General features: G+C 40.5%; 1 protein-coding gene across 1 annotated transcript in view; it reads right to left on the reverse strand.

Annotated features, from left to right (window-relative positions):
- The window catches only part of SLIT3 (slit guidance ligand 3), a gene marked incomplete at its 5' end in the record, with an annotated part of 534,750 nt that overhangs the window by 248,161 nt on the left and 273,452 nt on the right, over nt 1–13,137 (reverse strand). The window contains one exon of the mRNA XM_082489776.1: nt 7,860–7,931. Within this exon, the coding sequence (XP_082345902.1) occupies nt 7,860–7,931 (72 nt within the window). The remainder of the gene's footprint in view (nt 1–7,859; nt 7,932–13,137) is intronic.

Raw genomic sequence — 13,137 nt, forward strand, 5'->3', positions numbered from 1 at the left:
TCGTGCCCAAGATGCTGCAGTTGTACGTACCGTCAGGCAGTACAGACGGCGTACGCATCGCCTGCCCTTCCCACTGCAGCGCGAAAAGAAAAATGGCTATGCTTATTCACTGTAGGCAGAGGAGAAACTGATTAAAAGAATGCACTTCCTGAATTAAAATTAAAGTTTTAATCTCTGGATTTCTAACAGGTTTACTCTTGGCTATGGCGGCAGCAGCTATGATGTTCCTGATGGAAACGGACAGGGAGAGCACGAAGGCACCTTCAGCTGGGGGCTAACGAAAATGCAAACCCTCCCTATGCCTTCCTGCCTTCCAGAAGACAGGCTGCACAGCATTTAGGTTTTCTTGCCTTTTTCTCTAATTTTTACTCTAAGAGAAGTTATTTAGAAAGATCAGGCCAGGTAGATTTTAAAGGTTAGTGATTCAGAACTGAATAAGCTAGAAGAGAGAAAAGCAAAGGGATGATGTATGCCCAAGTGTCCTCAGACAGTATAGCCAGCAGCAGTTCCCCAAGCAAAACAGCGCCAGCCAGCCAGCCCGCCCCTGCACAGGTGGGCCGTGCCGCTCAAGAGGCAAACAAGGCAACCAACTCCTGTGTCACTTGGCATGCTGGCCCTTTGCGTGAGGCCAGCTGAAGACGTGAAGAAATACACATTACTCTATCAACAAATGTCCACTGCTAACACTCAGGCTCTCTGCTTGGTCGGCTTTGCATATCTCACCTTAAATGCATTCTGCATTGTGTAGGGAATGTGCACGTGCATTTCAATCAATCGTATCTTTTTAATGAGTTAATTGTGAAATACGTGCTTTTCGCATTTATTATAAGGGGTAGAACAGATGGCAAAAGCTCAAACTAATATATTCATAAAATTAACTTACGCTGCAGGTGATGTTTCTCCATAGAAGGTACTAAGTTGGTAACGTGTTATTTTAATGGTATAATAATGCTGCATTACAATGGAATTTCTAGGAAAGCAAACGTGACGGCCAGGGATCTCTCCTGAATTCATTATGGTCACTATCACAATGAATCCCAATTACAGGAGACAGAAGGGAATACGCTGTTGGAATACACTGAGTGCAGCGTGAATTTACGGATAAGGGGGAGGAAAATTATTTAAGGATTTTTAAGGCTAAAGTAATAAGATCTTTTCACACCTTAATGAGTGTAAAAGGCTTGTGCCTAATATTTTCAAATAGTTGACCGTTTCAATACCTCTGACCTGTTTTGCCAGCTCTGAAAACACTCCAAAATACCAGCTGGGATCAAAGCAACCTGAATCTGTTCCACAATAGAAATTTATCCTTTCTTTAAATTTTCATGTATTCATATTTGATGATGTGCATGAAAGGCACAATATATTTTAAATACAGACACATGTTGTTCAGTCTATTGAAAGATACATAAGCAAATACACGAGCCAACATGCGATAATGAATTCTCCTCTAGCCATTTCATTGCTTTTATTTGAGGCCAACCACTGACTTCAGTAGGCTTATTCCAGATTTTGCACCAAACGAGTGGAAAATCTGGCCAACTGTTTATCTTCCTCCTTGTGTTTTATTTTACAGCAAACTGCAATAGTAACACTGAATACTGTACACAAATGTCAAGAAACTGAGGCCAGGAATTTCAGAGGGCTCCGGATAATAGCTTCCCTTGAGAATCCAGATTAAAGGAGTTAAGTTTTCTAGTGTAACATTTCACTAAGATATACTGCATATTTATGTACAGCAAATAATTCACAATCACTTGCTTTATTTCTCCTCGTGAAATGACTACACACAAATCAATCATTATTTCCTTGGATTTATTAATTTTGTAAACTTGACAGGTATGTTTAATTATTTCTATTCTATGGCTGAATGGCAAAAATTACAAACCTTCTCAGCAGTGCTGGCTGTGATGGATAAAAAAATGACATAGGAACATTTTTATAATTTGTGTATGTGAATGCAAAATACCTCTAAATGTAAAGAGCAAGTTCAGCTTTTTCCAAAACCTGAATGTGCAATCTAGATGTTTAATTTTTGTAAATGTCACAAGGATCGATGCTAATAGTAGATGCATGCAGAAAAAGTAAGAGTATCTTCCAGGAAAAGCCATTTAACAAATAAGAAACTGAAGCTAGTAGTCACAAAAATATTTTACACTACTCGCACAGCTTTGATTTTTTACATTGCGTGGGTAATGTAACCAATAGGAAAATAAATGTGTACTGACTTACAGAAGTATTAAATGGTACATATGTGCTGATGTACTTCTGCATTATTTTTTTTTTTTTTTTTTTAAATCTAACTGCTTAATATCTTCCTGCAAAGGAACCTTTAGGGCTATAAGGAAGGATATTACCCACAATTTCCTAAGTGGCCCCAGGACGCAAGGAAAGCAGCTTGCAGGCCTAGTAATATGAGCTATTATCTTATGTGTGGCTGAGAAATATTTAGACAGAAATGCAATGAGCCTGTATTATCATGACAGATGAACCTGTTAGTAGCTTGTGTTTTCTGAATCCCAGCGCTATAAAATTCTGTCTTATAGTCAAAGCCTGCAAAAGGAAAAAGACAGACGCCGAATATGCACAAAACTGAGTTCCAGTGAATCAAGAACAAGAAATGGCAGCAACTCCTTACAGAAAAAGCGGTAACTGTGTAATTTCATGTGGTTCTAGCTCTGTGTGGTGTTCAAACAGGGTGTCTATGCTGTCAGGTTGGCTCCCCCTCTCCTCTGCTGCTCTGTCATTCTCCCCAGGCATCCTCACTGCATACGTATTCATGCTTTCCTTTCAGTGAATCATTTCGTTTCCTCGGTGGGGAGATGTTGATGTGAAAGAGAGGCCCATGCCCAGCAGAGCTTGGACCCTACAGATAGTGTGGACACGGGCCGGCTCCTACCACCCGGCCCTGCCACCAGCACCTGCTCCTTGATGTGGGTCACGGAGGCTACATTCACATAGACACCGACACCACGTCCGTGCACTGTTTATATGCGAGATGTCCATTTGCACTCTCACTGCTTACAGAAGTAGCTTTTCCTTCAGTCTGAAAGGTGCAAGCTAGGAAGGGGTGACAACGGAGCAAAGGCCTAGGGAAACACACTACCAGAGCCATTTTAGTCACAGATCTCTGCTTGCTGGTTAAGTCTCGGGCTATTGATTTTCCTTACTGCAATGCTGCAAAACAGAGGGACAAACTTCTGTCAAGAGACTGCAAAAGGACACAGGGCAGCAACTTGCCAGGAAGAGTAATTCTTTGAAACCTGTCCTGTGCATTTCTTATGGGGAAATGATCCCTGCAAGACAAGAAGCCCTGATATCGTCATGCCTCCAAGAATCACATTGCTACAATGCTTTGCGATCCTCACGCAGCTTGATTGGTTATGTTCAGCTTCAGTCCTGAAGAGAGCACAGCGAGAGGAAGAGCTGGGAACGTACTACCAATAACCACCTGCAACACCTTAAAAGAACGGTTGCGGCTGTTACAGCGTCTTTATTTGAGTCAACCTCTGCATATTCCTGGTCAGGGAATCTGGCTGCCCTCAATAAGGCGGGCTAGGCAGGCTCATTCAACAGACACTGCAGGAACGCCTCACCAAACGCTCATCTGAATGGCAGGACGCGAGACAAGCAGGGTAAACGTGCAGAAATCCAAGAAGCGGCTCTGTATGGCTTTATGATGGAAGGCCACGGCTGACAGTGCTGAGTTAGCCCAAAGCTCGACAAGACCCGAATCCATGTCCTTTAATTCTTGAAATAAATGCGCTTACTTGGGGCTACATTCCTGCAAGAAACATTTCCTGTTCTCTAAGCACTAAATAACAGAAATTGAATACAGGTGCGCCCTGCAAGCTGGCCCTCTCTCGCCCTTGCTCATTCAACACTTTTAGGACCACTAAGTAGCATTTATGCATCCATTATACAACACGTTCAAAGTGTCAATTTATGCCAAATTCCCATGCCAATTCACGACTGGTCATGAACATTGTGTCTTCATGAAACTTTCTAAAAGCTGTGTAATTATTTCTATTCTTTAATTTGAAATAGGCTTACTAACTTATTCTTTGTGTGCAGATTCTTCCTTTGATTTTATAGTCAAACAGCAGAAAATGCTTCATATGAAAATAATTCACACAACAAATTTCCCCCACCTGAGTTTCAAAACCTCATCTTGCCAGCCTCCGCTTTGGCTCTGGCTCGTGCACAAACCCTGCCCTCCCTGACATTTAAAGGCTCTTCTTTAACACAGCCCTTATGCAAGCCCATTTTCCTGGCTTCACCGCTCTCCTAAAAGAATGACAAAAGACAGAAAGCTTTTACCATTTAAAAAGAAAGGCATGGTGAAAAATATCCTGAAACACTACTTTCTGTAACACTTTTTTTTTTTCTTTCCTATCATCTTAGCATTTATTTTTTATAACTAACCAAAATCGTATCGGTGCCAAGCCAGTTCTGCACTCCTGCTGCTAGACAGACATCACCAAAGACTCTCATGGCTCAGCATGTGCAGCAGCACCTCTTCCCTTAAATTCAGGAATTTTTTTTTTTTACAGCAGTGTGCTGTAAAAAAACTGTAAACTGGACACAGCCTGCCACTTTATGTGGCTTACTGCTATGGCCGTGCTGAGATAGGGTAGTTCTCACAGGGTTTCCAAATGGCAACACTGTAATTTATACCAAGCCCTTAGGGCTTCACATTCAGAAGCCTGCATCCAAAAGGAATTCATGCCCTGGCTTAGTCTATTGCATCAACTTCTCTGCATTTTTTCCTGAGGGAAGCTTTCCAAGATGCTGTTAAAGACAGCATTAATCCGGAGACTTCCATGTGGTCTAGCACTTGCTGTGTCCCTGTTGTAATACCTACAGAGTCGTTATTTTTGCTACGAGATTTGGACACTTCATATAGAAACTAGAGGAATTTGAGGTCATGTTAAATGTCAAGCCATGAAAACAGACAATTCCATGCCAGCCTTTCCCTAGATGAATTTTAAAGATGAATTGAAAAGGGTTTGGGAGTATGGGAGAACATGTAACTTTATTTCTTATGTCTGAAAGTCTCTTAAGATCTCTCACAAACACTCTTTATAAGGTGAAAGAGCTCTGAGATAGTACAATAAATCTGCAGTGATAACCATAGAAACGGCCAACCCTGCTGCTATCACATTAGCGCATATGTGTCAGAGAGCCACCAGGCAATTGGCGGTGCAGGTGTTCAAAAAGCCAAACAGCACGGAAAGGCAAAGACTCCTTCTCCTCCTTTGGGTGCCTGAACACTCGGGCTCATTGGCATGGTCATTTCTGTGACTCCGAAGGGAGCAATTTGGCTGCCAAATCTAGACTGGGAATGGGAATTGGCATGTTTAAGCTTACTGCTTAAAGCTTTAAGAGCTTTAAATATCTACTTGGTTGAACTTGCACCACACCTTACAGTTATTGCTGCGTTCCCAGCAACAAGTTGGCTCAAGATTTTGTCACATTTTTCTCAGCAATTCATAGGCCACTGGTCTGTGTCTGGAAGCAACAGTCACCTGACCTAATGAACCGCCCTGGACACTTGATTCATCCATTCGTTATCATGAAAAAAGGGCTATAGATCTGAGTGAAAAGTCTCCTTCTCCTGCTATTTAGGTAAACAATCAGTAGTCATGGCTCACGTCTGCAAACCTATTAATTAGACTACTAAGCTTTATACTCCTGCTGAGCCAGAGCTTGGACTAGATGACCTCCCGAGGTCACTTCCAATCAGAATTATTGTATGATTCAGTGATAACTTCAGTATTCCTGAAAGACAGAATCAGTGGCTACAGGGAAGCACTTCTGACACTGTGGCTTTTACAGAAAAATAATAGATACTGACTAACTTGACCATCACAATTTTTTGTTAAAGCTTTAGATCCCAACATTTATACCTGTAAGCACCCCAGCCAGCCATCCCTTGATACCAGCTCATTTAAAGGCGAGACCCTGGTTCCTTCTGCGCAGTTGGATGCATAAATTAAAGAACACCTGTGATTTTCCTAACAGTTTGTTAGAGGCGAAATCAACTCTGAATGGAAACTGCGATTTTCAATGAAGTTAGCCAACTAACAGTGAATAATAGCCAGGAAAGTTAGATTTTCTGAAACAAAACACCATCTATTGTTCCTCTAGATTACACAATGTAAGTAAAGTTCATAGTAACATGACAAAAAAAGCCATGCTTCTGTCTAAAATCCACGAACTTCTTCCCAGTATAAACTATATTTTCCAGTATTTTCCTGTGCCTTAAAAACTAGACCTGCTCACACAGGTCCTCTGATGCTCTTCCACTGAAGAGGAACATTAGGGTAAAGGCTTAGAAGAGTTTAACTGGCTCCTCAAAATGTATTTTCTCAGGCTGACACTGAGGTAAAAAAGTCTTCATACCAGAAAATCTAAAGACACTGTTGAATATACGCAAAGTAACAAACCATTGAGGAACACAAGCTTAGTATGCTGAATGCCTGCAGAAACAGCTGTAAATGTTATATGACGTGTTAAAGTGTTCACGTTCTGTCTACCCCAAAGCCTCCAGAGAAGCCTTACACAGTGCTCAGAGAGAGCAGGAGGCACCTAACAGCGTTGCTGTGCCTATGTTTTCCACTTGGGGGTAAGTCTTGCTTTGGTCTTTTGCAGTACTGTCTCCCTTGCGTAAATCCAGTGATGTGGTATTTGCCTGTAACACAGCACCATCAGAGAAAGTGCAAAAGTTGTGCTTTGCCCTTGGATGCAAATGTGGTCATGCTCTGACTCGTGCTGACTGTCCTTAACAATCTCTATGCTGCCTATAGAAAAAAAATTTAGGTTGGACGCTAAAGAGGTTGTTCGTCGGGCCAAGACGTGAAAACAGAGCACAGGTATGTTGCAAGACTGTTCCTAGAAAAGTGCTTCTTTTTAGATCTACTTCAGCTTATTCTTGTACTAAATAAACCAAAGAAATCCACACTATGCTATGCCTGCAATATTTAACATGGTGGGATATCAGATTTAAGCTACTGGTGTGGTAACACAGTGCTAATACTAATGGCTCTCAAATGGTTCTGAGAGTGGCTACAAGTTTTCTCAGGAAATCCCGACTCTCCAACTTGCTGGCTGTTATTTCCTATTTCAATCCACCTTGTACTGACTCATTGCCAATGGTGTGTTAGCGTGTGGGTGTGCACAAAAATGCATTTCTGGCATGTAACATATAAGCAGCCTCTAGCAGCTCTGGAAATACAGAGCTGCAGTCTTTATTTACACGTATTTCAGACTGTATGTTATAGAAAATGCCTAGGAATGACTAGCTTCATTAGCAAAAACAGCAAAACCCACTTTTCTCTCCTTAATGGCTTTAAAAAATTCCTTTAAATTTCAATATGGACTGTCAAAGCAGGTGCAGTTAATTTCCCACATTATCTTTTCATTTTCTGATATCTGTGCTCAACTACTGTACAGGCGTGCCACATTTTGCCATGTTTACTTTCCCCCCAAATGATGGGACAGAAAATTTAATCTAAGTGAAATACTTCAATTTCACTCCCAAACTCTACCAGCTCTTTTCTTATTAATATCTTGCTTCAAGGCTTGGACCATGATTTCACTGGCTTTTGCAGGATTATATTGCAGGGAGGGGTAAAACCCTTAAGTATACTTCTTCCTTTGCTCAAAACTTCCCCAGGTGCATTGGACCAAAGCAGCACCTGAGGCCCTTGACAATTACCTGCTGCACACAGCAGGGTCCGCAGCTCCCTTTTGTGTTGCACAGAGCTAACCACATGGTACTCAGAAAAATCGTAACAGCCAGATGTAACCTAGGGAGAATGTTTTTCACCACAAATATTAATGAAGTTGTCACTTACAAGTTCTTCACATCAATGATTCCTCGAAAGGCCTTTCTAGGGATTCCTTTTATCTGGTTTTCACTCAGGTCTCTGAATAAGGGAAGAGATAAAAAAAAGCCAACATTGTATTAACAAAAAGAACACATTTCTCAAATCTACATGAGATAATGGAATATAAACATGCTTGGAAAAGTGAATGTTTCTGAATTTGTTACACCAGACAGTGTTTTCAATTTTCTTTATCTCCTCTAGAGGTCTGTAGCATGAGCTGCAATGACTCTCCAATGAAAACCACCAGAATTTGTGATACAAATGACAGAACTTCCAGAAAACATCACTCAGTGTGGTCACGACACTGGCACAATGCCATGATTCGCTGTCGGAGTTCCTGCAGCCAAATCTTATGCCTTGAAATTGCAACCCCGTAGTGTAAATGCGATTTTCTCACCATGCTCCTCTTTGCTTACCAACTGCAAAAATACTTGGCTACCCCTGCTCAGACAACAGCCCCTTATTCGAAATTAATATTCAGGAAAAACACGGCAATCATTCTCTTGTGAGTTTTGTAAGTTTACAGTGAAAAGATCTTGATCCACTGCATTAAAAAAAACCAAAACACCGCATTGTGTATCAATGGGAACGACAGAATTTTTAGCCTTGCTTAAAAAAACACAAACAACAGCTATTCAAATTATCTTTCTAGTACTTAAAACATTTCAAAATGTTTCAATTTAAATCATTACATCTGCATTGTGAGTGCAGGTAGAGCAATGAGCGCTGCAGGTTACTGTTTTCTGTTACACAACACCTGCATACAGTTACTTTTTCCTTTGACGCACTATAAATATTTCCACTAGAATTTTCCAAGTTTGCAATCATCTACCAGTGGCAATGGAGGCAAGAAGGAGGGCATCATGAATGGGAGGGAAACGGACACAAAATCAGAAAGTTGGGATATTTTCAGGCTAAGGAAAAGCAGCGCTCACGATTATTTCTTTGCTGGTGCTCTGTCAGCATGGAAAAGAGGGAGTGATTTCACTGCGGTTTCGGGTGGGAAGCAGAGGGAAGACAGAAGTGTAAGAAGATGAAAGGAAGGCAGAAGAGTGGGAAAGAAAAATGGAAGAAATAAGCAAATGGAGAAAACGGAAGGCAGAGGGATGGCTGGAGAAAAGGACAAAGAAAGGTGATACCACAGCACAGGATATTGCACAGTGCATCATCTGGTGTGACCATGTCCCTATGTTATACAAGCCCAAGACTTTGCCCCATTTTCACAAAGAAACTCTGGCTGTCTAATGATTATTAGGATGGAATGGCAGTCATCTGTACTCACCACCAGATACTCTTTTCTGTAAGTACACTTTGTGTTGCAGCAAGCCTCCTTTCTAGTCTCCACCAAATTGGCTTTATCAAATGAGAGGCCAGAAATCAGAGCCTGTCACAAAAGCCCACATTGACACTGCAGGTCAAGACATGTCACACAGGGCTTTCTTCTGCTTTCCATCAGGCAGATAGAAAAAAAAGGGGACTATGTCCTTGTCATGAGTCTAATTCAATTTATACCAGTCATGCCGTCTACACCAAATTCTCAAAGTAGCCACAATTGTCCATTCAGACTATCACAAACAAAAACGTGCTGCTGGATACAAGTCTCTTTTTCAAGCCAGATTAAAATTCTTTGTGACCTTCACAATTTGTTTAACACTGATCTACACCCTGACCCTTCCTTCACCTCCCCTTTCTTTTGCCAGCAACAAAATATTAGTTCTTTAAAAGACAGACCTTCAACCCAGACAAACGATCAGGCAGCCCGAACGGAGAAGAGTCGAAAGTAAAGTGTGTTTCAGACCTATAAGACGGAAGCCTTATGTGAAGACCGATTTCACGACAGGGAGTCACTTAGGTGTGACAGCAAGGCACAGCAGAGCTACAGCCAATGGTGAAAGGGTGACAAAATGGCTTAGGAAGGCAAAAATTAGTAAGATCTGACAGCAAGAGACATGCAAAGCAGAACAAGAAGGGCTTGAAAAAGTAGAGTTGTGTGATCAAATAAAACCACGCTAAACCCACCAACACCTCAAGTTGCATGTGCCCCACATTTTATTGTGCATTATTTCCAACCAGGTTTAAAAATAAATTAGGTTTTCAAGTATTTTTTTCTTATGTTATTGTGGTCTAAAAGGGCTACTTTATATTTTTGCTTTCTGCTTTGTCTTTGTGCTCAGCTCTCACTTGCAGTCAGGCAAAACCAGGGGACTGTAGGAAATTCATCCATTTTCTATGACAATCTTCTTGTAAATTGTATTAATTTTTTTTTTCCATTTAGGCACTTTCCTCTAGCTAACAAAACTGCCTCTCTAAATCTCCAGGATCGTGGACTGATTTCATAAATATCTCTAGTGGTCTGCAGAACTGAGAGCCGGCATGGCATTAGTGACGCAGCACGGAAGAAAATTCACAACTGCATGCTTCATTTTCTGTAACTGCCTTCTCACAATTATAATCAGCCCTTTTTGAGACATAGGAATACTGCTCCTCTCTGCTTCCTAACACTGTGCCAAACTCTTGTTAAGCATCTTTCAGAAGGAAGCAAACACCAACCAGACTCAGCCCATGCACATCACAAAACTTGCTCTGAGGGAGCAGAAGGCCATAAGAAGCAACTTGTCTACATAGTTTATCCTAAAGTTTCAGCTTTTCATTCCCCACTTCTCATAACAGACATAATGGGAAACACTCTCTGACAGTATGTAAAATAAATATTAGTTATGAATAGTAATTGCAGAAAACCAGATGAACGAATGTGAAGCCAAAACAAAACCCTAAACAGGCAAAAAAAGAATTGTGGCATTCAGGTAAAAATAAACAATGCATCTGATGAAAAATACATTATGATTACTAATACATTTCCTATTTCTTAGACAAAGGTTTCAAGCCACCTGTTTCTGTACTGGATGACAAGTCCAATGCCTGGGTGCATGATGGATCCTAAGGAGGAAATCTGAAATATTCCAGCTTTAGAGAAACATACATTTCCAAAAATTCTCACCCTAACAGACAAAGTTAGAGAGCTGCCCAAAAGCACTTGACCTAAGGACAAACTAAAATGTGCTAGGACGTGAGCAGCACCCTCCTTCACAAAGGTTCCAAACAACAATGGAAATATCTTCATTTGCAGCCTGATAAAACAGACGTGTTGAGCTAAATGAATGTTTTGCAATTAAATTATTCTTCCTGTTATTTTGACAAATAGAGGCAAGTTTCATGCAGTCCAGCCTGCCATGCAGCTTTCAAGCAATGCAAATGGCACAGAGATTCGGCAACTAGCCACTGCCTAGATAAAGTGCAGTCTCTTTTTGGAAGTGTCCTCCAGCCTCCTTCACACAGGGGGGTCCTGTCCAATAGAAACACACTTGAAAAAGGCCTCGGCAGCAGATCACAGAGGAACCAACTAGGAGAAAAGCACAGAAGGCGACGATACTGGATACGTTCAACCAACAGCTTGCACCGCCAGCAGCGTGCAGTGAACGCCCCTAAAGAAAGAACACTCTGATTTCAGAGATGGGCAAACACAGCCAGAGAGATGTTAAAGAACTTTGACTTCAAGTTTGACAGATCAGAGACACAGGAACTAACAAAATCCAGCAGCTGTGGCTCACACCCTCACAGCACTGCAGACCACACGTTAGTCTAACCCAGACTCAAACAAGAGTTGGCACAAGCCAATAGATTTTTTAGTTTTTATTTTAATTTAACTAAAATGCTTTGGACACAGATGAACTCTCTCTGCAAGTATAATTCTGTTTTCCTGATTTTCAAATGTGAATTGCAAGAGCCTTACTGAAAAAAGGATTGGAAAAGAAAAAAAAATAACCCACCCAAAACTGCTGATGTTTTCTAAGTGCCTCTGTAGTTTTTGCTACAACGCTGGGGTTTAGCTTCCTGCTTTAGCACTGCTTATTGCATCCTAAGTGAAATTTCAACTGTCTAAAATAGCAATAAAAGACATTAAGACTTTTTTTTTTTTTAATTTGCCAGTGACAGAGCATAAATCATTTAATTGGAACACAGACCATACAAACATTCATAAAATAAGAGTCTTCACTTGAACTACACATCTAAACCATTAAAATAGCTACTGTAATACAACTTGCAAAGTTACGGTGGTACTGAAAATAAGATGTATTGTATAAAAACAAAAAAAAATCAACACCGATAGCATTATGCGTAGGTTGTCTCCCTTTTCAAAAACAAACAAACAAGCCCCAAACCCTTGAGCGTTTACCAGTTATTTTCCAGATCTTTTTTTGGCATACAGATTCTAAAATTTAAAAAGACTTCTTAAACAAAGAACTGCCTGAAAAGCGGCTTGATTAAGAAGTATTTATTGTGGTTGAACACTACTCTCTTATTATTTGTCCCGCTGAAATGGGCTAAAAGAAAGATCACCATTCAGTGTTATCTAATAAAGAACCAGACGTGCCTTTAACGTCTAAAAAGTTTAATGTGAAGACTTAAAGAACTAGTCATCAAGAGCAAATGATTCACAGCCAAGCATGTATCTTTCCCAGTATGTTACCGTATGTTGATCCCATAATAAAACAGTAAACTAGAGTTAACCATTAACACATGGAACCAATGTTTAGCTAAAATGAAGGCAAAATCCAGAATAACTAACCTGGTTCCTTCAAGTACCTTCTAGCTTATCCCCAATTCAATTGCTTCGTGGAATAAGAAAGGAGAGCTCACACTCAACTCTTTGTAGTGGCTGATACAAAGCCATAAGGCAAACGCTGGTTGATTCAACTGTATAGGGAGCTTGAGAGTGCAAAATAACCAATCGTTTCCCATCATCTCTGCCTGACGCAATAACATTGGAAAGTTTGTATGTTGTTTAGTTTTATTTTGCAAAGCAAGCAACGGAAAGGTATGAATACTGATTTTAAGAAAATGTCAGCTGCCGCCAACGCTAAGAAATAAATACTTTGCCCACTAGCTTCACTCCAGCTACAGAATTTGCAGCTGAGAAAATAAAAATTAGTTAATCCATGTTAGTAGCTTGTTTACATTCTTTTACCAAATAGGATTTGGTAAAAGGAAAATAAAAACACTTCAGTCTTATGCATTTACCAAAATAAAATAAAATAAAAAAAGTCTTGAGGTTCTGTGCTTTAAAGTTTAGTTAAAGTGACTATTCTTCAACCCAACATTTCTTTACAACTGGACTAACAGCAGGCTGAACTATTCTGCAAAAGGTCACATACTTAACACAACCTGGTCACTGCAATTTGTCTCA

This window comes from Vanellus vanellus, assembly GCF_965231255.1.
Source record: "Vanellus vanellus genome assembly, chromosome: 13".
Taxonomy (NCBI): domain Eukaryota; kingdom Metazoa; phylum Chordata; class Aves; order Charadriiformes; family Charadriidae; genus Vanellus; species Vanellus vanellus.